Source organism: Monomorium pharaonis, chromosome 11 (genome assembly GCF_013373865.1).
Source record: "Monomorium pharaonis isolate MP-MQ-018 chromosome 11, ASM1337386v2, whole genome shotgun sequence".
In the NCBI taxonomy this organism is placed as follows: Eukaryota; Metazoa; Arthropoda; class Insecta; order Hymenoptera; family Formicidae; genus Monomorium; species Monomorium pharaonis.
The window spans coordinates 5585297-5612850 of NC_050477.1; the positions used below are offsets into that span (position 1 = coordinate 5585297).

General features: G+C 34.7%; 1 protein-coding gene across 28 annotated transcripts in view; it reads right to left on the reverse strand.

Annotated features, from left to right (window-relative positions):
* LOC105835380 (myosin heavy chain, muscle) overlaps window positions 1–27505 on the reverse strand; it is a 47607-nt gene extending 20102 nt beyond the window's left edge. For 2 of the 28 annotated variants that reach the window (XM_012678600.3, XM_012678594.3), the window contains exons 1-13: window positions 27440–27502; window positions 24264–24675; window positions 20203–20346; window positions 18218–18374; window positions 17644–17876; window positions 17175–17238; window positions 16419–16517; window positions 14402–14505; window positions 9380–9517; window positions 8690–8959; window positions 5717–5887; window positions 1029–1208; window positions 525–943 (exon numbers count right to left, since the gene is read on the reverse strand). In XM_012678600.3, coding sequence (XP_012534054.1) covers window positions 525–943; window positions 1029–1208; window positions 5717–5887; window positions 8690–8959; window positions 9380–9517; window positions 14402–14505; window positions 16419–16517; window positions 17175–17238; window positions 17644–17876; window positions 18218–18374; window positions 20203–20346; window positions 24264–24470 — 2186 coding nt within the window. In that variant the 5' untranslated portion in view covers window positions 24471–24675; window positions 27440–27502. Of the gene's footprint in view, window positions 1–524; window positions 944–1028; window positions 1209–2354; window positions 2526–3071; window positions 3243–4624; window positions 4796–5716; window positions 5888–7856; window positions 8028–8689; window positions 8960–9379; window positions 9518–11809; window positions 11914–14401; window positions 14506–15808; window positions 15913–16418; window positions 16518–17174; window positions 17239–17643; window positions 17877–18217; window positions 18375–20202; window positions 20347–20414; window positions 20559–24263; window positions 24676–25551; window positions 25570–27439 lie in introns of those variants that run through there. The other 26 variants (XM_012678606.3, XM_012678602.3, XM_012678601.3 and 23 more) reach the window with 22 other exon arrangements.
* Window positions 27506–27554: the final 49 nt, after the last annotated feature.

The window sequence follows — 27554 nt, forward strand, 5'->3', positions numbered from 1 at the left end:
CTAGTGTTTTCAACTAATTTCATAATCACGTGAAATAAAGAAGTTAATGTAATTAAATAATCGCATTAAAAGTTTTCGCTGATAAAAATAATATAGCTATTAGAAAAACCTGCTATGTTTATTATGCAGAAAAATATTGAATAAATTATATTAGTATAACAATAAAAGTAAATTTAATATAATAAAATTATAATAATTTTTTTAATAATTTAGTAATACATCTTAGTAAATTTTAAAAAATCGGTAGACATTGCAGATTTTTGAAATCTATAATTTGTTGCGAATGTTTGAGAATTGAAAAGAGAGACAATTTCTATACATAAAATATTAAAATAAAAGTTCAGATCATATTCTCAACTTCTAAAAATAAAAAATCTTTGAAAAATAAATTTGATGCGATAATTATATATTAAAAAAAACATATTACGTACTTATGGAAGATTTAATTCCTCGTACAATCGGCTCTCTTGCATTTATCATAAAAATAACAAACCGCGAAAGAAAAATAAAAGGAGGATTCTTACCGTAGCTTGAAGTCAGGATACACCATTCTGTTAGGGAAACCTTTACGACAGATACGGATGCCTTCAAGTACACCGTTACAGGTGAGCTGATGCATAACCAGATGGGAATCAATTACACCCGGCTGCTTCAACTCGTTGGGGATGATGCAACGGACGAAGTGAGGCTGGGTAGCACGCAGAGTGGTCATCAGATTATTCAACTGCTCCCTATAAGAGGACGACACGGTGGAGAAGCCACCGCCCTTCTTGCCTCGTCCGCCTTTGCCGCCGCCGCCGCCGCCGGCGTCACCGGACTGACCGGGATGATCAGCAAAGATCTCCACCAGTAGCTTGTTACTGGATTTCTTGTACTGATCAACCACTGTGTCGTTCAGCGGGTCCTTGTTCTTCTCCAGCCAGCCGGTGATGTTGTATGGTACCTGAAGGCCAAAAAGATTCTCAGTACTGTTCCTTCTTAGGATTAATAGTCACTTTTTATATAAAAGAAGATAAGAAGCTTCGTACGTTGCCAGCATAATGGCCGATAGCGAAGTGAGCTGCTTGCTGACCCGGTTTGGGTGGCTTAGGTTTCAGGAAATTGGGACTCTTGCCGAGATGGTTGTTGTTCAGTTTCTCCTCAAAGGTCTTGTCGGTGGCCTTGGGGAACATAGACTCTTCCTCAAGAATGGAGAGGATACCCATAGGCTGTGTCGCGAAAAAAAAGAAACGAAGAAATGCATCAGCATGCGTCGCGTTACGAGATGTTTCGCATTTTCCAAGAGTAGCGTTATGCAAATACTAGATGATATTTTCTTTTTTCCCACCGTTAATTACATGAATATTTGTTCTGTTAAATCGTGACTGATTTTCAGCGCCAATATTTTATCAATAAAAAAAAAAAGGAAACGGAGCGCTATTGCGATATGCAAAACATTTGCAAAAATGTCTGCAGAATATTTCGCGCGTAGCAAATTCGTTAGTGTCTCAACTTTTACTGAAAACAGATTCTAAATACTTCATGGATATGCTCTATTACCTACTTGCTCGATACTGCGATTAATGTACCTTTATTCTGCGACGGTTAATCAATACTTTCGAGCGTAATATCAGATTCATATAAATTAATTGCCAATTAATAATTAATCTTGCAGACTACATAAGGAGGAAAACCTCAACGCTACTCTTAGTATTGCGTTAACTATAAGTCTACAATATTGGATTTATCGGAGCGATGTTTCGATAATGTTCATTACACTTCACAGATACTTAATTTTCTCTGTATTCTAAAATTGTACATCTTAAAAGCTTATTTTATCCGAAACATTGATCTTTTCATCCATTATAAGCTGTAATATGTGATATTCCGGGTCTACCGTATAAATTTTAAATCGTAAATCGCAAAATTTTATTTAAAAAATTAAGATTTTAAACAAAAAGATGATAATTCTAAACACCGTTTGTTTAATAGAATAATAAAATTCATTTAAACTTATAAAAAAAGAAATTTAGTTGACTTTATTTAAACGTAAAAATACAGGACCTTGCGTAATGCTTAAAATAATTGCTTCAATTTAATTTTTTGAACAAAAAAGAATTTTAACGTTAACAAAAAAATCTGCAAATTTTTTATGCGCTAGACCCATGGCATGTAAAGAAGACGATACGTACGTAATTAAGTAAACACACGCAGGCAAAGGAGACATAACATTGGCAAAAGGCAATATAGCGTTGGCAATACAGCTGCAAACTCAGTGGGCAAGCTAAACTCAAGCGTGAATTGCTGCGTTACTGGATCACAGCCTTGTGTTCGAGAATATCGAGTCCGTGTCCCGCGCGGACCCGTCGGTTTACCTTCTCGATCAGATTGATCGTCGGCTCCAAATCCATGCCGAAATCGATGAAGGTCCACACGATACCTTCGCGCTCGTACTCTTCCTGCTCGAGCACGAACATGTGGTGGTTGAAGTACTGCTGCAGTTTCTCGTTGGTGAAGTTGATGCAGAGTTGCTCGAAGCCGTTGAACTGCACTCGTTCATGCACCACGACGCACACAGGCACACAGCGAAGAGACAGATAGAGAAAGAGGAGGAGAGAGCGAGAGAAAAAGAAAGAGAGAAAACAGTGAAGAAAAACGGGACGAGGATGTACGCGATCTGCAGGACATCCGTGTCCAATCGGTTAGTCCTTCGATCTTTAAAATCGGTTGGCTCTCTTCTCGCAGCGTAATTGAAGGTGGAATTTAAAATTGTTTGGATAAATCGATCGTTGCAAGGAATATAAAAATTTATTTCGTAAGTCAGATATGAATTACAGATTTCACGCGGTGAAATATTTCATAGGCAAATTGTTCCATTCTTCGACTGACGCGGCGAGAGGCGAAAAAAATACTGTGCTTAAGTAAAAGTGTTGACGGTAGAAAGTAGTGTTAGTTTACGATCGAGCAGACAGACAATACAGGAACACATTTAGCGTAATATGTCTCGAGCGTGTATGCGCTATTCGGAAAAATCCCGAGTCTCCTTGACGATCGAGCCTGCGATCTGTCGATCTGCCTCGGCCGGGTGGTACCTTCTCGAGCAAATCGATAGTCTGCTGGAGGTCCATGCCGAAGTCAATAAATGTCCACTCAATGCCCTCGCGCTTGTACTCCTCTTGCTCGAGGATGAACATGTGGTGGTTGAAGAACTGCTGCAACTTCTCGTTGGTGAAGTTGATGCACAGCTGCTCGAAACTGTTGAACTGCTCGACCGAGTAGCGCAGCGGGGTGGACGGGGGCCCATGCGAACGGGGGGGTTTAAGCGAAGAACAGAGAAAAAAGAAACAGGGGGGAACAGCTGTCATTAATGCTGTCTGATGATGCGAGAGGAGAACGCTCGACCGATGACTTCGACTCGTAACTTTCATCGTTCGATTCCAGGGGCAAAGGGGCAAAGGGGCTAGATAGTGAGGGTGTCAAGGGGGGTATCAGGGTGCACTCGATGTGCCCTTGGGGGATTTTGATTCTCGAATGTGCGATAAACTCGAAAAAATTATGAGGTACTAAAATATTTAAATTATTTTCAGAAAAGTCTAATTTTCAAAGAAAAATTAAATACTGATCAACGTGTTCAAACTTTAACATGGTTCAAATATAAGTGGATAACTGTACTTTCAAGTTTGTCGCACCAATCGAAAAAAAAACACTCGCTTGTGCCTTTATATGATAAATTAAAAATGGTATTGTGTAATGACACTGACAATTTATTTATTATTCAACATAGAAATTGACGAAGTGGATAAACTTTCAAGGTAAGTTTTAGGACCGACACTCAATGTGCTTTTGTTGCGTGGAATATAATTGTTAGGTCATTTAATATTGATGAAATAAAAAATATAATTGTTAAGTCATTGAATATTGATTATTAATGAGATTAACTATCACTTCCAAACTAATTTTTTCATTAATTTTAGCGTCTATTACTTCGTATGTGATCTTTATTTTATAACTCGTTGATTAATATCACGTTGAACTGTGAATTCTTTAATCATCGAGCTCTCATATATTTATTAAGTTGACATTCAGTTCTCGTTGTAGGAGCTTTCCTGAAGTCCGATAATCCCTGTAATCCGTCAGTCGTAATTAATTCGGCATAATAAATATGTCAATAATAAGTTTTGTTGATTCTTCAAATTTTTCTTTCTCTTTTTGCTTCACGTTTCGTCCCAGTCTCTTTGGGATTGCGAACCAAATCAGTGATATCGATGAAGAAAAAACAATAATGTCGCTCAATCCGTTGAACGATTTCAATGAAATTCTTCACGAGCACGATATTAGTGCCGTTGAGGACATTACGGAACATCATAAGGGATAAAAGGAAAAGAATGATTTAAGCATCTATATTAAGCATCTTCGGAAGTTGTGTCTTTGTCATCTCCGAAGAGCCAGAAAGATTATGACAGACACAAAGCACGAGAAACCGGTCAAAATTAACCGGAAAGCAACACCAACATTCGTGATTCTTGCGAAATCGTTTAGCTCAAATTCGTTCGATGTCTCGTTCGTTCGTCATCCATGGGATCGATCAACTCCCAGGGTGCCAGATCGATGTGCTCAAACCTTGACTCAGGGTAATTGATAATACCTTCTCAATCAGCTCGATACAAGCTAACAAGTCCATGCCGAAATCAATGAACACCCAATCGATGCCCTCCTTCTTGTACTCTTCTTGCTCGAGCACGAACATATGATGGTTGAAAAACTGCTGCAGCTTCTCGTTGGTGAAGTTGATACAGAGCTGCTCAAAGCCGTTGTACTGCCATTTTTTGCATTTGCACAATGCGTAGGCGAGTGACAGGAACAAGAGTGACAGAAGACGGTAGACAGACGAACAGAATGAGGTAAAAGGAGAAAGGGGGAAAAGACAAAAATCATTATCAGTGAGACAAATACGACAGAATCAAATAAGTGTCTGTGTCGTATGTGTGTTGAACTTAATATTTGCCTATATAATCCTTTTTAAATTCTAATATTTCTAATATCTAATAGAAAATACAAAATTTATTACCTGAAGATTGCAGATTTTGATTTTAATCTCCGTAAATAAATGTTTCAAATAAATCAAATAAATTTTATATTTTACAATTTTTAATTTTAATAACATATATAATTCTCATTTAAAATATGTAACTTTTACAAGATCCAATTGAGAAATACTCGTAATTTTTTTTTCACAAAACTATAGGGTGATTAGAAAATGTGCTTTCTTTTAACTTAAAATCCACGTATTTCCCCGATAAAAATTAAACTTCGTTTTTGATTTCAACGTTAATATTTTTAATAAAATTTTGTCTTTGACGTAGAGGAGGGAACAAGAACTAGCCTAAGTGGAATGCGTCAGGAATGCTTGTTTGTCGACACACTACGTGCGGTCGAAACCGCGAGATCGACGATACAAAAAAAAAGAAGGAAGAAGGATCAGGGTGAATGGAGCAATGGCTGACGATAAGAAAACAGTGGACGATCACTATGTTTTTAGTGTGTAAGCGTTAGAGTGGCGGTTTCCTCTGATCCGTGATAAGTCGTCAGGGATTTCCGCGTGCTTAATAGTTATTTCAATTTTCGTATAGTGACATTCAGCTTTGAACTATTTCGTTCTCTTTTGCTTCCAGCCGTACCCCGTCTGCCGGGTTTTTTTTATCGGCCAGGAATCGATCGATCCATCGTCCTAATGTACCTTCTCGATCAGATCGATACATGCGACCAGGTCCATGCCAAAATCTATGAAGGCCCACTCAATGCCCTCCCTTGTATACTCTTCTTGTTCAAGGACGAACATGTGATGGTTGAAGAACTGTTGCAGCTTCTCGTTGGTGAAGTTGATGCAGAGCTGCTCGAAGCTGTTGAACTGTTCGAGAGCAAGAAATAGGCATGCGAATGGGTATGTCAGTTTTTTCTTTCTTTTTTTTCCTCTTGACATTTTTTAACTTTCGTAATTCTTTTGTCCTGTGTTGCTTTTAAGGATTTCTTACACACATCTACATGTAGCATCAGAATTGCAAAGTTATCCGAAGTTTTGTCTCGACTTGGTTGATAAACGTAAAGCTATTTTCGATAAAGTTTCTTTTCGATGTAATTCTGACATTTTTATCTTTATAATTGATATTTTATTAATATACTCATTAATTACACCATTTAATTTTTTTCTACTAAAATTATTGAAAAGAAATATTCGTAAAAATTCGAATTCTATTGTTGGTCGATTCAAAACTTCGGATTAATCAAACTCTCATTTTGAGGGATTTTGCACGCAATATGAATCGGTGGTGTTGCGCACCGTTTATCGCGGGACGGATTGGTATCAATCGCATCGCGATCTAGCACGAGCGTCGTTCTTTCAGGTTTCATGTTCTTCAAACTTATTATATCAGAGAATGTTCTAGTCTCGATTTGGGATCGGTCGACTCATCCATAAAACACAACGTGAAAGAGATTCAAAATCAGACTAAATTCAAAATAAGATATTATGCTAAATGCTTTAAAAGTTAATTTAAAATGTATCGTACATCTCTTTATCCATTTTTTATTTTTATAGAAATATAATTCATAATTTTGTAGATTTTTTCTTTAAATAATATAAGATGTCGGTTCATAGATAAAAGATGAGAAAATTAATACAATCTGTAAGAAATAAAAATCTATCGTCAGAAAAATTGTAAATTATGTTCCCTTCTTGGCAATGTAAAGCTAAAGAGAATAAAGATTATTATTAAAAATATATTTATATTCAATTTCAATTTTGAATTTAGTCAGTTTTTGTGCGTGGCTAAATACCTTTATGAATGTCAAATATAAAGGGTTCAACAATATTAGTCTACGAACAACTACCAACTCTGTCAATTGCATCAATGAGAAAACCATTGTAAAAGGATAGTTCCTGCACAATTTTTGACCGTCCTGTTTGCTAATGGACAGTTAAACGTACTCAATTCAAGAAAACGGGGCAAAGGATGGGCATATGGTTAATCATCCTACATCATATTTACTCTACGTGAGGTCCACTGTTTCGATGATGACAATGATGATAATGAATTCCATCCGATGATTGTTTTAGATTAATGAAAAGATAATCTCTTTACCTGCACGCTGTCTCACTTTGAACCAGATAGAGTAAATGAGCGTTTTTCGGGGAGATCTAAGAGTATCTAAGAGCATTCTCGATAAAAGGATCCCTATCGCGAATCATGCCGTTTTGAAATTTGGGTTTTCTAATTAAAGAAATTTCGCTACTTCTATAAAGGCGTGCAGAAAAATTTGGGGTAATCGAAGAGGGATTTTACGAAATCATGCGTTTTTATAAGACAACAAATAATAATTCATAATTATTTCTATTAATACTCAGACTAATAATTTTTTCTCTACGATGTTATGATTGATAACATAATAAATAACAAAATTGCGAGAATATTAATAAAAATTAATCATTACGTCCAACACAAATTCGCTCAGGGCAATATGAAATTATTCAGGAAATCAACGGAGCATCTAAAACTTACATTGAGGTTCACAATATCCCAAAAGGGACATCTAAGGAATTGTCGATGAAATCATTCAATAAAATTCTCGAGTCCATTCAGAATATAATAAAAATCCATTCAGGGGTTCTATAACTAACGTCTAAAATTATGTTGAGGTTTATGGCAACCTCTAAGGGTCGATGATACATATCTAGGGAAGGGACAGTCTACGAAGATCTAAATCATCCTATGGAGAAATTCATACTTCATCGAGATTAACAATAAAATTAACGTGCGGGACCTAAAAAAGATCTCCTAGAGAGATCGAAAAACGAAGGGCGGGAGGGATCGATCGTTCACCTTCTCAATTAACTCGATACAAGCTAGCAAGTCCATGCCGAAGTCAATAAATTGCCAGACGATGCCCTCTTTCTTGTACTCCTCTTGCTCAAGAACGAACATGTGATGATTAAAGAACTGTTGCAATTTCTCGTTGGTGAAGTTGATGCAGAGCTGCTCAAAGCCGTTGTACTGCGAGATACCGAGGTAACAAGATATGATTATGGATTTTTCGAGGAGTTTTCTCGACGACTTGTTCGACGGAGGTTCGAAACGCCTCGTGAATCACGATTCACTTCACGTCATGCTCGATTTCGAGTGTCGAACTTTCCTGTTTTACTTCGTCGTGGGGAAAAGTGAAATCTGTATCTATGGAGCGAAGATGCGAAGAACTTTTCGCATCTTCGGTATCTCCTTTTTTCGTGTATTTGATTATTATATCTTCGTTCACGTCGACGATTCGAAAAAGAAATCTCGAAGACATTTGCTTTCTCTTTTATATGATACAATTCTCTTTTTTGACACTATAGAGCATTAAAAAGTTGTATAATAATGACCAAATATTATGTCATATTATTAAATTAAATACTTAGATAATTAAAGTATAAATAAATTATAAATTTTAGGTGAATTTAAAAAAATATTATTTGTCATTATACATTTTTTAGAACACTATATAAGATTTATTAGTAAAAATTTTTTTATTTATTCGGTCTAATTGACAACATAAAAATAATGGAACGTAAATTATAGATTTTATAGTTGCGAGAATTTTGTAGCAGAATCGTCGACGATCACGTTGCGTATACGTGTGTCTATATAAATATGTGAATCGCGACTTGAGAGAAACTTACGTCGAAGATCTCAAAACCGGCGATATCTAGTACACCGATGAAGTGTTGTCTCTTCTGCTTGGTATCCAGGGTCTCGTTACACTTCTTCACCAGCCACTTGAACAGCCTATCGAACATTGCCTTCGACATGGCACCAACGGAATAGGATACCTGGTCCTTGTTACGACCCTGGGTGACGAACTCGTTACCGACCTTGATCCTTGGCTTCAGCAAGTTCTTATAAAGATCGGCACAGTCGCAGCCAAGCAGCTTAGCCACGCGCTCACCTTCCTGAAATGCGAAACATGATCATTCTTTCTTGCAACGTTTCTTTTTTTTTGCTTAAAAAAAAGCAATGGTAATAGCGTTTTGACAAAAATAAATTTCAACACTTCTAACTAAAGAGAATAATAAATTTCAGTATGTAAAAAAAGAAACGTTGAAATATAATTGTGTGGAAACACAGACGGTTTGAAAAAATTGATTGTATGTTTTTTTCAAATTATCTTCCCAGAGATAAAAAGTATACACTGTACAAAAATTTGAAATAATTTTACGGCTCTGTAAAATAAATTTGGAATAATTCTTAATTAAAATATTGCTTTTTATAAAAAAAACAATCAAACAAAACGATTAAATCATGTTAATAATAATAATTGTGTAATTGCTAATGATTTAAGTAGTTTTTAGTGATAATTCGAAGATACGTACTTCAGTGCCATCGGCTTCAGCCTGTTCTTCACGACCCCTTTGCTTGAATTTCATGCCACCCATGTGCATGACAGACGCGGTGATCTTGTAGATGTCATCTTTTTCTTCCTGGGTGAAGCCCAGCACGTCGAAGGCTTGCTATTATCAAAAAAGCCTCGTTAAACCTTTCTCGTCAACATAGTTTATGCGACAGAAATTGTTTTAAATTATGAGGAGTTGATTCGCGTGAAAGATGTAAATTTTTAGACATGGTTTAGACTTTAGATATACGTCTCTTAAATCTTTATTTAAAACTCTGCCTCAAAATTTTATTGGACATAAAAAAGACATAATATACAGTTTAAACACTTACTGATAGACTTCAGAGACTTTTAAGGAATAATCTAACAACTCTTTATTATTCATCGCGAATCAAATTCAGAAAAGAGATCATCAGACAAGAGTACAACGATCGCTTATCACTCCTCTAACGTGATTTTTATTATCACTTTTAGTAAACTTACGTAGACAAGCAAAAGTTAATGGAAACATACAAGGACAATACAAAAATTATTTTAAGCATAACAAACAACCGACGTTGCCGACGTCGATTACGATTAATTGTTGTAAATCGTACTACATAAAAAAGAAGAGAGATAGAGAAAAAAAGCCAGCGTAGTATAAAGCTCAGTTTCACCACAATATCAATTAATTAAAACTATTTATTTTACGATCAATTGAAGAGTTTATTTTTGTTTTGGAAAATAGAAATTGTATAAGAATGTTTCCAAAACGATTTTTTACTTTGTACCTTTATTTCTTTTGGTATGAATTTACGTACAATTTGATATAAACTCTTAAATTTATTAACTATCAATTATTACGATCTCAAATAAATTGAATTAGCATTAAAATTAATCGATGTCAAAATTGATCGTAAGAATTTAACTTTAATCGCGAGTCAATCGCTTTATTTCTAATTATGTAATTAAAAAAAAATCAATTGACATCAGCGAAACTGATCAGAAGCCTTTTGCAGCAACAACAAGCTGAAAAGCGGAAGCAAAGCTTGTGTTATATGGCGATAGCTCCTCTTTTCTAAGCTCCGGGTGTCAACGCCAATTAACACCGTCTACGTAGCCTTTTAGGACCACGAAGTGCTAATAAAAAGAGAAGAAGAAGAAGAAGAAAAAATTTCGAAGAAAATGACAAACTGCGAGCTTGATCTCTAGATCGCGCTCGTCGCGAATTGCCTTCTTTAAAATAAAGAAGTCTTCAGGGTCAGCCTGAACAATTCCTCGTGATCTTGCTTCCAACCCCCTTGCTCCTTTAAGGGGCAGTTAGAATCTTCTTTACGAAATTTAACGTTGCTCTCAATTGATGAAGAATCACTTCCTCGGCTGCATTTCTGATCAAATCTACCAAAGTTTCAACCTGGGATCGAACTTTTCACAAAAAGGGTAACTGTCATAGAAAGAGAAGAAAACTGGGGAATCAACGGGATTACAAACTACTGGGACATGATGTATATTTCTCAAAAAATCTCTTCAAATCGAGAAATAATTTCCCGAAATTTCTTAAATCGCTCCAAATTAAAAAACTGGAGTAGATACCAAAGAGAGGAAAAAATACTTCTACTGGAAGAACTCGAAAATATTGTACTATTATATACATAGTAGTTGCGCAGATATCTATAATGTAGCAACAATTATTATAATTATTTTTGTTAACATATATACATACGTATATTTAATATTTAATTAAATTTTATTTTGGAATTTCAGATTTCTAAATAGTATTAAAACTTGGTTTATAAAAACTATTAACGTAAAGAATATTGAGAGATATTAATTTTGTATTAAAAAATGTAATATTAATTTTATTGAAATTTATATTTGTTTAAAAGTATTCAAATCATTAATAAATTAAAATAAATAATTTCAATCTATTTATTTCGATATTTTTAAATTAAAAGTAAAAAATAAAATATTAAAAACAATGTCAAACATATTAAATTTATTAAAAATATTATTTATTATTACAATTTAAAATACACATTTAAAATTATTTTTAAGGACAATTTAATAGTAATTAAATTATTCAAAAATTAATGATCTGTAAAAATAATTTTAAATAATTGTATGATATTGTATATATATTGTTGCTCATTATTATCTGCATTTGTATAAACCAATATCTGGGACAGAAAAACAGCAACGATGTCGATCTAAAAATCTCGTTCATCTTTTTAATATTAACGAATCGTTGTTTTATTGATTTTCTTTATAATCATTTTTTAATCTGTATTAATTAAACATTCAGATATAGTATCATGATCGACATCGTTGACATTAAAGGTATATAATTCAAAGATACAGGATCAAATTTTTTTACAAAGTGAACGAGGAAGGGACATAATTTTTACAATTGGGATGATATCTAAGGACTTACGTCCGTCAGCAAACATTCCTCGCCATCGTCGACGTTGGGGATCGTGATTTTTCCTTGGGACACGTTGACATAGTCGTATATGTTGTTGGATAAGAAACACATTTCTGCGAAGCATTTGGAAGAATAAAATTTCTAGCATTTTGCAGAATAAAGTTTCAAAATTTGTTTTAGTCTCAGGATAGTCATTTTTTAGACGCTCTCGCGATCTCTGAGCACTTTCTCGATCCCTTGATCAGCGATTGTAAACTTGCGACATCGAGCTTTGATCATCAATCAATCGTTATACTATCATTTCTTGAGATTCAAAAATTCATGGCATGAAAAACCATTCACCTCTTCAGATTTTTAAAGATTTAATTAAATCTTAGATTTGAAATAACACTCCATATTCTTGGAGATAAATTCTTCCTCAAAAACATATTTTCTCAAATAATAACGATTGCTCTCTAAAAAAATTACGAATAATCATTTTTTTTAGATTTTTAAAATTCTTTCATTTTTTTATCCTTCAAAAAATGTTTCTGTTAACATATTTATATTCTGAATTAAGAAATGTATCTTCCAATATTTTATCAAGAAATCATACTTTTATAAGGAATTTTTTCATTTCTATTTAACAAGATAACATATCTATCTTTTTGGAAGATGACTGGGCGAAAAAGAAGAGATTTGCATTTGCAAGCATATGTTTCCAACAGCTTGGCATGTACGAGGACGGACGATAATAAGTGAGATGGGCGTATCGGGGAGCGGGTAAACGGGGGCGATGAATTCCTATCTTGACGGAAGAGAATACTTCTTCAGCGTGAGAGAAAGTCTCGCGCTCCCAATCTCCCCGCGCCCCGATTGCGGCGGCAGGCAGCTTTCGCAGGCGGGGGGCGAGGGGGGTGGCGAATTCTCGGCCAAACTGCAGCCTCACTTTGCTCTTGTTGCTCAATAAGTAAAACAAAAAAATAATTCTTATTTATAAAAATTACACCAAGATTTAAAATTAAGTCCAAAAAAAAAATTTTCTAAAGACACTATGGTTTTATAAATTATTTAAATATGTAATTGTGATTATGTAATAATTAAAATAATCACTAAAATATTTAACTTCTATCGTTTGAATAATAATTATAGCACGATAATCTTTTTCGTATTAATATTTTTAATATTTCTTCCGTGACAAAAAAATTGGCTAAATATATAGTTATAAGTTAATATTCTTAAATAATTTCACAAGAAGCCACAAGGGAGTCTGAATTTCGCTGAGGCTCGAAAACACCCTAGGGGCTGGACTTACGTCCGTTGTGTCCATTCCTCTGGTGTCGTTGACTCCCGGAATTCTGGTCTTACCCTGGTTAATGTACCCGTAGTCGCCAATTCGGTTGCTCAGCATGGTCATTTCTGTATTAGTTCGTTCTTTTTTCTATCCACGTTCGATCTCATAATTGGCAAGCGAGCGATCGTGATCATCGTCGACATCTTAAATCCCTTTGCCATTATTAAAAAAAACTTTTCCTTTTTATAAGAAAATATTTTCTTATATAAATTTAGTTGGTAATTAATCTTGCGAATTGTTAAATGACTAACGATAGTTATATTGACAACTAAATTATTCAATAATTATCTCTCATAGAATTAATTTACATACTTAAGGTCAAAAAGTGACTGATCGTCGATGCTCGCGATAGAAAAAATAATAGCAAGTTATTGGCGGCTAATATTCGCTGAAAAAATGATAGTGTGCAATAAAGAAGAAGAAAAGAGAGAAAAATAGAGAAAAGAAAGAAAGGAATTTTAATGAAATACGATGTCCGTATGCTGTAAAAATATATCTGGTTAATCACATGGCACATTGAAGAGCTGTAAATGAAAATACAGAAGAGCAAAGAGAAAGAGAGAGAAAAAGAAAAAGAGGGAGAAACATTAAGAAATATAGATAGCATAAGAAGAGATAATAGCACAGATAAACGTTTTCATATATGTATATATAAAATATAGAATATGTAAGTAGAAGCCGACAAAAGTATTCAAAGTGTGCAGAAAAAGAGTCGTCACTCGGTGTAGTATTCAATGAGCGATGACACTTTTTCGGAAGCGGTCACTGTATACGGAAAGGCAATTACATACATAGAGGAGCTAGTGCTTAAAGAGTTGGACCAGCGGGCTTCGATAGTTTCGTATAAAGTGAAACGATTGATTATACCAATTTCAGATATAAAGATACAAAATTAATATTAAAAATTGAATAAATAAGTAAAAACTGTTTTCTTTTATAAAAGAGTATGAGAAGATTCTTCACGAAAATTAACATTTAAAAATAAAATATAAAAAAAAACGCGTAAATACTAGTTACGTAATATTATCTTTATAATAAACATTTATAATATTTCTCACTACGATAAATAATATTAATATCATGTAAAATCTAAAATGCAACAAAGCGTAAAAATATAAAAGTACATATTGCATAAGTATATGTTATATCATTTTTCATATAAAATAATTTCAGAGAAAAATAGAAGTTCATTTAATTTGTTCATCTCAAGTAGAATTTTTTAATTAATGCGATTACTGGCGCCGACTGGTCCAGATCGTTGCACTTACATCTGTAACCAAAAGCTCTTCGCCGTCATCGAGACCGGGAATCGTTGTCTTGCCTTGCGATACAAAGTAGTAGTCGGTGATGTTGTTGGACAGCAGACACATCGCTACAGGGTGATAAAAAGAAAAAAACATGCGGGTGGTTAGAACCGATGGTGGGCCATGTTTCCTGGTGGCTTTCCATCGTACTACCTAAGGGAGATATCGTATCTACAGGAAATCTATGAACCCTAGCGAGTTCGCGGGTTCTCTCAATTGCATTGTAAAGTGAAGGAATTATTTGCGAAGGAGATAACAACAAGGAAGTGCCACCTGTGTTCATCAGGGGTTTTAGCTCAACGAAGAAACCATTAAACCACCCATCTTTTTTCTAGACTTTTCAAAAAATTCCTTTATTTTTAGTTATAATTAAGATGTCTTTTTTGAAAATGTTTTGTATATAAATTTTTTTGTATATAAATATTTCGTATGTAAATTTTGTATATAAATATTTTGTCAGCTTTTAAAAATTACTTTCATGTAATGTTTCTGTAAATATTTTATGGCAATCCACTTTATTAAATTTTTTGAAAATTTAAACGGACTTACAAAATGGTTTCTTTGTCTACACATGATGTCAATGTCGGTACTCAGAATACTCGCTATGCTAAAAATACGTTTTTACGGTATAGCTCTGTAAAATACCGCTGCTTCCTTTGCGTATTACATCTTGCTAGGAGAATGAAATTATATACAAAGTGTAGCTCTCTCTCTTTTGTAGCAGAGAGATCTACTATACTAGATCTACTATACACGCTATTCTACGAGAGATACGTGCCTATCGTTATCGAATTTCTACTGTGGAATAATAATTCTGTTTCATCTTTCTTCTGAAAAATGTTAATAAATTATAAATAAAACTTATTGCATTCAAATAAAATTTCTCCAATTTATCAGACTAGCTTTAATTTAATGATGTCTAATTTATCTTTTTTTTTTTTAATTAATTTAATTCAAAATTTAAAAAAAATTGTGAATTTCATTAATTTTGGAATCAGCAATCTTTTTTACTGATTAAAATTTCTGTAATCTTGCCAAATTCTTATATCTTCTTTATTTCAAAGTTATTAGCAAAACCAAATAGATGATTAAATTTCTTTCATTTGAGATGGACAATAAATACAATATAAAATTAATAAATATTAAATTACATTGTCCAATCGAGAAAATCGGCCTCGACAGACACGCTTCTCCAACAATACCCCGTCCTAGAGGCGTTATAAATTGCCTGCTACAGTTCCTTCAGGCAACGTAATATACAGTTAATCCAAGAAAACCGCCAGCAACCGGGTCTAGGGTATCATGTACAAGGATAATAAAGATAAACGAGAGGCGAGAATCCTGCGATATTCGTCATCGTCAGGTCCTTACGTCGGTCAGCAGACACTCCTCGCCGTCGTCGACATTCGGGATCGTTGTCTTGCCCTGAGATACGAAGTAGTAATCGTTGACGTTGTTCGATAGGAGGCACATCTCTGTGTGGAATGAGGATAATTTGATAGTGAGAAGTTATGCTGGTACACGGGAGGAAAGGGACGACCCTTTAAGCGATTACATCCCGGATCGTTCACGAAACATTTCTCTCATCCAGGCTCCGCAATACCTGTCTCACCTTCCTGATCTGATCTCGTTAATCGACGAGCATTTACGAATGCTCCGAAAAAAAATCGCTACCTCGAGAAAATCAACATATTATCTCTGCCTGGTTAATTAATCATATCTATATTACGTTTAATTCAGCGAAAGAAAAATTAATTTCTTTACCGATAATATTATTGTATCGTTATCGATATTGCTACGTCATATACAAGTATGTGTAATTAATTTCCTATGTTTAATTATATTAATCTTTTTCTTTTTCTCGAGGTAGCAGTGATTCGTCAATCCTAGGTGGAAAATATAATTTGTGAAAATAGATGTGCAAATTCTGTTTAAATTTCAAATTTGAGTTTTTTGTCTCGCGGAATATTGGCGATCTTACCCTTCAGCCCCTTGACTGATCCGGACATCATCTGATAGAAGATGTGGTAGGAACGTTCGAGGGTTTGTTGAGAGATGACACGAGCCTTCTCCAGCAAATCTAAGAAAAAGGACATTATATTTAAGAAATATATTTTTTACATGAAAAGAAATATGTTCTATGTCTCTTTGTAAAAAAAATTATACGAAAGAATTCACTAAGAACGAAAGAAACATTAACAAAGAAAAAAAGAACATATATCTCGTAAAGATGTCAAATGAAATTTCAATTAAAAATTAAAAAGTTAATTACGCAAAAAAATAATTAATATGATAATTGACCACGCTTATTAAAAATTGAACGAAATTATTTCTTCTTAGTGAAATAAACACGAGTTAAGATATATATGTGTGTTGTGTGTCGTTACACGCGCCATTCATGTCGTTTATAGCGCGAGGATTGAGCAAGGAAATCACGACGATGACGCGAGCGGATTTTAAGCCAAACGATACGAAAAGGGGCGGTCGCAAAAATAACCGGATGCAATCGAAGAATGAGTGAACGACGGTGTAAATCGTGAATTGACGCCAACTACGCCTCCAAAGCGCGCATTTGCATCGTGACGATAATAAATGCGTTTCGCCTTCCGTCACCTTGACGTGACTATTAAATGCCGGACGTGATTAACTGTGCAAAATTAACAACCGCATGACGATTTCTTCCTCGAGATATAAGCCAGCAAATTCTCTTCGAGAATATGTCGGATGGATTACTCACATGTTTCAATATCGGCACCGGCCAGTTTTCCAGAAGGGCCGAAGTGAATACGGATGAATTTACCCTATTCAAAATGAGACAACAGAATAATTAATTCATATTTAATTAAACAAACGATATCATCGTCGTAAACAATATTCTCTATATCTAACAAATGTATCTACTCTCTTAAAAATTAAAACATATATGTATCCAAAAGTCTAATTAAACGACAAAGTTAAAAAACAGTATCAAAATAATGAAATAATAATTGTAAGATTGTAATAATATAAAAATTGTTTATATTTTCAAATTGAGGGATCCAATCATTTTGCAATCAACTGCCCTCTTATCTCGTTTAGGTCTTTCAAATCGTTATTGGATTTTCTCGTACGCAATTAATTATTTATCTCTCAGTTAGATACAGTAATGGCCATTCTATCCTATTGAACGCTTCGTACGTTAGGCGCGTTAAAATAGAAACACTTACGAAACGAGAGGAGTTATCGTTACGGACGGTCTTGGCGTTACCGAAGGCCTCCAGTACAGGGTTGGTCTGAACAACTTGGTCCTCCAGAGAGCCCTTCTTCTGACTCGAATCTGCCTCCTTCTCCTTCTTGGTTGAGGCGCCGACGGTGGCAAAGTACGCAATTACCTTCTTCGTGTTCTCAGTCTTTCCGGCACCAGATTCACCGGTGATCAACATAGACTGGTTCTCGCTATCTGTTAGGGATGACAGACGTACAGATTTTACATAATACGCAAAATGATGCAAAAATCAGCAAAAATTTATCTTTAAATCGTAGCGCATATTATAAAACTTTTTAATGATATTCAATTATTTAATTATTATTTTCCATATTCTTCTATTGCGTTTTCTAAAAAAAATTGAAATCTATTCCAATTTCACGAGAAAAAATCTTTAAGATTAAATGAACTGTTTTAACAGTTCATTTAATTGTTTCAAAATAATTAATTGTGTAGTTTAAGTGTGTTATTAGGATAATTAATTTAAATATTTCGATTTTTTTTCAAAAGCAACGTTAATGTGCATTCTTACGTACTAGTGAGCATGTTAACATAGGCTCCATCAGAAATGGCGAAAATGTGCGGTGGCACCTCGCTACGCCTCTTGCCGCGGTACAATTTGGCGCACCTATGGGTGTACACGGGGAATCTTTTGTAGGGATTAATAGCCACGCAGAACAGGCCGGAATAGGTCTGCAAAGATCAACGATCATTTAAAGAATTAAATCTAGTAAAGGCATCAAGCAACGTTCCATGGCCGGTCTCTATGGTTTGCCGGAACGAAGATTTCTTGAATCTCGGCGTGCGATCAGTCTCGCCCGTACAAGAGTCAATCGTAATAACGTGCACAAAAAACCTGTCGCTAACAAATTCAAATTATTCGAATTTTCTAAACTCGGCAAAAAGGTTTACATATTGTACAATCAACATGATTTATGAATACAACGTAAAAACATAAAATTTAGATATTAAAAAACTTATAATTTCTTTATATAACAATAAAATAAATAATAATACAATAAATAAAATATTATTGTGAATTTTGTAGATTGTTCAATATTATAATTTTAGAGAAAAAATTCTTTTTTTAATTAAATCATATTGCATGACATATATAAGATTATTTATTATAATACAAATTTTGCCTCGAATTTCGAACAGTTAAAATTTATCGTCTGCGAAATGTGTCGTCGATAGTTTCTGATTATTTTTTGTTCAAATTTGTGCAAAAATAATATATATTATCACGTCGTATATATAATTTAATATAATGTCTGTAAAGCTTATAAAATTTCTTTTAAATTCAAAAGATCGATAAATATAATTTAATTTGATGTACTATAACTCATTATACTATATGAAAACTATAGTGTATTATAACTATAATGTATTATAACACTAATATGTTATGTTAATTTAACAAAAAATAATCCGGCATCATCGATGGCATTGATAAAATTTATGTACATATATATAAAAACAAAAAATTAAAAGATTAAACGATGCAGAGGAACAGTCCATCTTCCATCGCGGATGCGACCTGCGTCTCGAAACAAGAGCATCCTTCGGGATTTCCACTTTGTGAGCATGTGGATCCTGGGGCGTGGTTAAATATAGTGAACGTAACATTCAGGAAAGAAACACAGAAGAACAATCTGGTGCACATCTTGTACGAGTTAAATCGAAGAGAATATCGTGACCAAGTAAGAAATACTCCCCAATAGAGGACAAAAAAATGTGTGGCAAGGCATAAATATGTCTTGCTTGACATTTTTTTTATTCGGAGAGATCTCTCTCGGTAACCGATCGAAAATTTCTATTCGAAAGGAAAAAGATAACTTTCACAAATATGGAAGAATCACAAAACGTCGCGGCACGTCAGTGTGTTTTACGCAACGATGTTATTCCCTCAAAAATAAAAGAAAAAAAATCATGCATCTCCAGATGGAAGTCTGGAGTAAGCGCAAAATTAAAAATAATTTTTTTAAATCGATAAAAAGCCAGAAGACGCCGTAGCATGTCGCGGTGCTTTAATAACGGCGTCATCCTCGCCCCAAAAAAAAGAAAAAATAAACGAGGAAAAAGTCATGCATTCTTTAATGGTGGAAACGTCGAACGAACAAAAGATTCTCATTTAGCAGAGGGAAAGAATTATCCAAAAAAAAAAAAAAAAAATAGAGACGTCGTTGCATATTGTTCTGCGTTGCGACGACGCTCCTGCACAAGATCCGTGCATTCTGGCGAGCCGTTTGTCGCCGATGTCGAACGGAGTGTAAAGCCGAAGGACCCTTCGGGACGTCGCGGGACGCGTCCTGGCGTTTTGAGCGACGAACCGGATCCTTCGAAACAACACGAAAAGTTTGAGGAAAAAAGGGTAATGTCGCGAGAATAACGCGGCGACAAGCTCGCAAGTAGAAGAGGGACACTCGAGGCCAGACAAAGCCAGACAAAGCCCTCCGCATCCTCGGACAGAGAGGAGGGAGGGTGCGAGCATCTCCCCATTGCGAGCGAAGAACCTTACGTAGATAAGCTTGGCGTAGTAACGTTGCTTCAAGTTGTGGAGGACCGAAGCATCGTTGAGGTAGGTTAGATTGGACATGTCCTCGGCTTTCTCGTACTTGGGTGGGTTCACCTGCTGCAGCTGGTCCTTCTTGAAGTCCTTAGTCTGTCATCGACCCCCCAAGGAGAAAAAAAAGCGCATTAGTGGCATAGTGGTCACGACAATCGACTTACGTAGATCAGTTTGGCGTAGTAACGCTGCTTCAGATTGTGCAACACCGACGCCTCGTTCAAGTAGGTCAGGTCGGCCATATCTTCGGCTTTCTCGAATTTCGGCGGGTTCACTTGGGACAGCTGGTCCTTGCGGAACTGTTTCGTCTGCGCGAGCATTTTCTTTTTTTCTCTGTCTCTCTTTTCTTGTCATTTTTACATATTAGACAATTCTGTTATCGATCTCTCGCAATTAAAAGCGAGAGATAGAGAACACGCCAAAAGTTGTATATTATTTTTATTGAAGACATCTTTTTTTATCTTAAATTTATAAAATCAAGATATCTCAATCTTTTAAATTTGCGAGGGTAACGGAGAATTAAAAAACTTAAATTGAATTGATGAGTAATAACAGAAATTGACAAGAAAATAATTATAGAACTTTCTTAATAATTAAAATAAAATATTTATTGTTCTTTTTATTAATTTTGTTGTTCTACGTCTTCTTGATAAAAAGCGGAAAGACACGCCATTTTTCTTCAATGGTTGCATTGCGTAAAAAGATTTTTTGGCAACGACCAACGACACCCCTATTCTTCACTTCTCTCTCACTCTCTCTCTTTCTCTCTCTCTCGCAGCGTTTTTCTCGGTCCCCGCGCTGCTCTAAAAATACGTTGACCCGCGTTTCGAGAAGTGGCGTTTCGGCTTATCATTACGCCAGGCGCTAGCAACGATGATTCTAACAATAGCGTTTGGGCATATAGTCGTAACGAGGCGACGTGCACGGCGCGACACGGGTTTGCTGAACCATTATGTAACCGACGTGTGTTACGCAGAGATGCGGATATTGAGGCCGTTTGTTCGTGAGTTTATCTCGGGGACGGAATGCGAAGGTGAGAATAGCGGGATGATATCTTCGTTCAAAGTAAAAAAATTAGTAAATTTAATGTTGACTAATAATTACAAAACAATTTATATTTGGAATGTAGAACGTTATGATCGATAACATATAGAAATTTATTTATTTTTTAAATATGGAATTTAAATATAGACAACAAGAAAAGAAAAAGAGAGAAAAACAATAATAAATAATATCTAAGCTGTAGCTAATAAAATTATGTATAATTATATATAATTTTATATTACTTTTAAAATGGAGATCTCTCGTTAAAGACGTTTCACAACATTAGATTATCAGATTACAATGTAGTCGAAGAAAGAGAGAGAAAGAGAGAAAGAGAAAAGAATAAAAAGTGCCATAAAAATCTGACAAACATTTTATGCTCAATTTCTTCTTTAAAACAATTGCAAATTAATTTTAACGTCTGAAAAAATAAATTTTTCAATTTTCTGCCTTGCAACATTCAATGCAGAAAAAATTTGAAAGCCTCGAAAAATGCTGAAACTTTGTTAGGTAATATAATTAGAGTCTATTGAACAATATATCAATATGATTTAAATTTGATGAAAAATATTCTGGCAAATATCAATATAGATATCAATCATACGTCTTCCTTTCATTTATCATTAAAACCTTTTATTTCTCAAATTACGTACTTCTTAAAACAAAAGAAGAACTCTTTGCACAGAAAATTTGCAAAATAAAATATGATATAATATTGATTATGAAGATTTCAATATTTCAAGGAATTAAGATTTTCCAAATAAAAGTTTTCTTAGGAATTTTATCAGTCGCTACATTCGCCAATTTTACTAACAAACATGTATTTGTTCTAAATTTATTTTTTTTAAATAAAATTTACATTATTGCCATCTGTATTCTTCCAAACGGAATTAGATTGCAAAAACTTAAAGTCTTTTCGGTAAAACAAAAATATAGTATGCAATAAAATTCTCCTTTCAAGTTAAAAATTTTCACGAATATAAATTCTCGCTTGGTAAGCAAGGGAAGGAAGTTCTAAATGAAAAGAAAAATGCGTCCCGTCTAAAGACAGATCGTCGTTGTATATTTCCGTTGCCAGAAATGATGGCGGAAAGCTGCGCTTTACGTAATGCACTTTTTGACAGGCCTCAAGCTCGAAAGAGAGACTTTATTTCCGTCCGAAAAGAAAGCCTACACCTTCGGACCGGACCGGGTGATAGAAGGTCGTAAGTGCTTGACGTTGTCGTCATCGTCGCCGTCGTCGACCACGACGACGACGACGGTGGCAGCAGCAGCAGCGGTTTGCGACCAGTTTTCTGTTCTCCGAAAATAGATCGTCAGCGAGATCCCCGTTCCTCTCCCTTCTTTTTATATATATAGAAGCCAGCAAATCCCCCCTCTCTCTCTCCCTCTCTCTCTTTCTTTCTTTCTCTTTCTCTCCTTCTGTCTCCCTCGGTCGAGCCGGCTAAAAAATCGTCCAAGCGGAGGGAGAGATCGCGCCTCGATCCTTCCATGGCGATCGATGGAAATCACCGTGCCGTAAACAGACGTCCCCTTCCGTCGGCCCTCGGCACCCCAAAAATCATGCGAGCGGACGAATTTATCCGGCAAAATCGGAACGCACTCTTGAGTTGACGCCTTCTTCTTAGAGCGTACGCGAATCCCGCGTGAACGTTTTTTTTTTGTTTTGTTAAAAGTGTTACGTCACTTTCGGGGTCTAGTTCGAGGAAGCGAGAAAGAGAGAGAAACGAGGGTAAAATGGAATTTGGCAAACAATTTCATTGAGTAATCAATGTATTTCTTTTAAATTAATTTAGATCTTTATTTGATGAATTCAGTTCATATTTCCCTTTTTGTGATATTTGCCATTTCTTACAAAATTTATGTAACATGCAAAAAATTTGTTGACGTCTACATATATGATGTAAGATCGTGCATTTAAATGTTCCAAATCCAATTTTCAATTAAAAAAATTTATAGAGAATTTATAGAAAAAGCGATGTTATATACAGTACGAAAGGAAGACGTTTGGACGGATGACGTTATTTTCTATGTAGACTGATCGCGAAACGGTTGTTAAATTACCATTCAACGTGTATGTACTATTTAATTAACAACTGTGTTAGAACAGATAGAAAAAATGATAAAAGTATAAAAATGATAAAGCAACCTTTCACTAAAAAATATTTACCTTCTAACTCATAAAAAATATCTGAATCGAGTATGTTAATGGAAATAGATAATCAACTTATGATTATTGTAGCTTTTAATTAGATATGATTAATTAGATAATTATTTAATTAGAAATATTTAATCAAAACTTGAATTATGTTATTTAGGATCTCTATTATACGTAAAATATTAATATCATATATTATTGTTAAAGTGATTTCAGAACACGAAATGCAACTCTAGTTTGATAAACAATAGAATTGTTCATCACACTAGAGTTAAATAAGATTATAATAAAACTTACAATGTAAATACAATTACACCCAAGATTTCAAAACGTTAAGTATATAATTTAAATATAAATTTAATTAAAAATATAAATTTAATATTTAAATATAATTTGATTTGAATTTAATTTAAATATAAATTAAATATAGGTTTAATTGTATCCAAGAATTTCGCTTCTGCTAATTTCGCCAAACAAATTTCTCTATCTTCTGTATACCAGTATCCAAAAAACACAAAATCATGTAAGATCCCATTTCAGATAGCTTAAAAAATGAGTATTGCCTGAATGACATTCAATATAGCCAATTTTTAATTTTAATTTTCTCTTCTTAGGATTGCGTGCTCTTTGAAATGTTGTGTCACATTGTGACTTTCATAAATTTAAATTTTCGCAAAGTTACAAAATAGAAAGTTACTACAAACAGCGAGTTCTATTGGGATCAATTTTCCAAGCAATCTAATGACTGTCTGGAGCAATAGGAAAAAGTAGGTCAGGGATGCGTTTGTGCACGGCAATATCTAGTACACACCTCGCCGCCAGGCAAGCCGACGCTGACGACATCGCCCTTGGTGGCTTTGATCTCGCCGAGGAGGTAGCCCTCCTTCTCGTCGGGCACCCAGCATGCTTTCTTCGCGTCGTAGGGTTTCGTCTGATCGATTCTCTTCTGCTCAAGAGAGACGAAGAGATATGGGGTCGGATCAGGATCCTCTCCCTCCTGGGGCTTCGGGGCTGGCATCTTCGGTTCTTCTTCTGGGCTCTAACGGCAGTAAACTGATGCCGTGGCACTCACGGACTTCCTCCTGTGGTTTTGCTTCTTCTTCTTCTTCTTCTTTCACGTTGGGAGGGGAGGACCGTTCCTCTTCTTCTTGTCGTTTGCCTTCGGGGCTTGTTGTTGGTTCGGCGGCGGACGGACTACTTCTGGCGGCACGTTCTGGGCGGCCCTGGGGAATGATCGGTTAGAACATTTCGGCGCACCCGATTTATCCGGGGTTCACTTTATGAAATCACGGCCTGTTATATATCAGATCTAATGCAAGAAACTGCCCAACATCGTTAATTTCTTTTTTAGTTTTCAATTTCTTTTTTAGTTTTCAATCTCTTTTAGTTCTTTTGAGTTTTTGAAAAAGATTTCTTTTTCGTATAAAATAATTGCAATTAATTATATTATTTAGATTAACTAAGATTCGATTAATTAAAAGAAATTACTTTTAACCATATGTAAGTTCCATTCTTAATTTAATTTGACAAATACCTTATATTTTAATTATCTTGTGATAAACAATATTAAAGAAATATGCTCGTTGTAATTTTTTAATATATCTTTGTACCTAATGTCTAAATAAAAATTATTCGTTTAAATCTTTAAATGTTTATTTAAATTAAATTAAATAGAAATAATAAACACATAACGTGATGAAATAAATATTGAAATAATTTATAGTTTTAAAACTAATTTTTGAAAAGCTTTTTGTCTCAATCAAATTCTTATAAAAAATTTATTAATACATTTATTAAAAAAAAAAAAATTAGTTCAAAGTTAATCAAAATATTCATAAATATTAACAAATATCTAAACATATTTCTTTAATAACAATCACATACACTTTTTATTATTATTTAATTATTAAAAATAAACGTGTCATTAAAATTAGTGTTACAAGATTCGAATAAGATTTTAGACGTTTATCAATGAAAAAACTAGTATCAAAACTAATGTGACATTATTCAAATTGATTGTGTCGCCATCAGCTGATATTGCAAGTCTCGTAGTTTCATAAAGTAAAATTTAATGATTTTTAGATTTTGTTGTAGACAACCGCCGGCTTTTCTCTTTCACTAAAATGTTTTAGAAACGTTGCAAAGGCAGTAAAGAGCCTTTTTATCGAACACGATACGATGTCGGTATGTATCACTGACACTACTACTCGACGCAACGATTATGCGTGCACCACGGAAGAAGAGTCGCGAAGAAGAGTCAAGAGAGTACGATAGGATTGCATAATCAGATAAGAATACAAAATGGAGCAGACATGAAGCGACACTGGCGATCGGACCAAAAAGAGCGATGTATCGCGTTACAAGAAGTTCGATATTTTCGTTTCTTCGAACAAGTGGATGTGAAACACAAGGAACATGCGACAGATGTATACAAGACATTCTCTCGTAAGTTTTAACAAAATATTGTGAAAAAGCGTGAGAACTTTAAATAATAAACGAAATAAAACTTAGAAACATGAATAATAATGGAAAACAATATTGTCGAAGAAAAAAATCAAAAGAAACATTAAAATGTTAAACTTTAAATTAAAAATTTTCAATTTTTATATTCAACGAACAAAACTTTCACTAGAATCAAAGAATAAAAAGAATAGATTATAAAATTTATAGTTTTCTAAAATTAAAAATAAATTTTTGAAACAAAAATAATTCGTGTAGAGAAAATTGATTTCATTTTTCAACCTTTTAAACGATAACAATTAAATTAATTTTTCTGCTCCAATTTTTGATTACATTTTTGATAAAATAACATAAAATTCTTTAAAGAAATTAGGATATTTCTTACAATCAAAAATTAAAACAAAGAATTTTATAATTTCTTCTATTGTTGAATAAAACTGTCTAAAAAAATAAAGTACAACTTTTTTATTCCTAAAATGAAGACAGTAAATTTTTAATAAACCGATTTTTTAATTGTATTTGTATCAATTTAATTAACTTATTTAATAATTATTTGAACATTTATATAATGCTATAAATTACAAATAAATATAGAAAAAAAATTTATAAAATTAAAATGCACAAGCACGAATAAAATTTTGTTTAAAATAAGATTGAATCAAATGCTGGGAGATATTTTATCAAACTTAACAATGGTATCCCTAGTGTTTGCATATCGTTGGTTCCAAAAAAAAACCTTTTGATCGGTCGACTTCCTGATCGACACCGGGAAATTTGCTCTTCCTTCCTCCTGTCGAATCGGAAGACGGGGAATAAAAAAGGACAAGAAAAAAAGTAAAAAGAAGCAACACTATATCCATACACCGTCCGGGGGATCGTAAGCACACACAGGTAAAAAGCTCCTCAAAAATAAGTTCCTGGCACAATTCTCCCAGTCGCACCTCGTCGTCGGATTCTCACACGAGTACTTCACCAAGAGTCGACGAAGCTCGAAACTCACTCCCTCGAAAGATCACCAGGGTCCGTTCTCCAGCCACTTTCCGCTCACTTCCGACGATTTCCTTGCCCAATCTCTCAAGCGCACACGCACACACACATACACACACACACACACACACACGATTCTCCCGGAGAAGAAAAGAAGCACGACCATCCAAACTCGGTCCTCTCGCGAGTTTCTTGCGGTCCTAAGCCCCAACAATCTTAACTCCGCTCGTTCGTTCCTTATCATCGGTACCGTGTGCACACGTGTATGTGTGAGTTTGCTGCGTGTCAACCCTTAGTGCTCTGTGAACGAGCGCGGGGGTAAGTGTACGAGCTCCGATGTAGCGATGTCGCGATGACGCGTTTCACCCTCGTTTATCACGCAGTTCCAATACACGATAAGAATCCACTTCCGTTCTTCACGTATTCTCGCTACTTTCCGTCTTCTGTCCTTCGAGAGGAAAGAGAAGAAAGGAAGAAGAAAAGAGAAAAAAAAAGTAGAAGCCGGCGGCGTCGCGACGCGATGCGACGTGGTGCACTTACGTTAGAGAGCCGTTCTGTCGGGGAAACGAGCGGGGGCTCCCAATATAAGCGCGTGCAACGTGATCCTAGAGTGTAACGCCTTGGTCGATTGGCCCAACGGGCCGACGAATCGCAT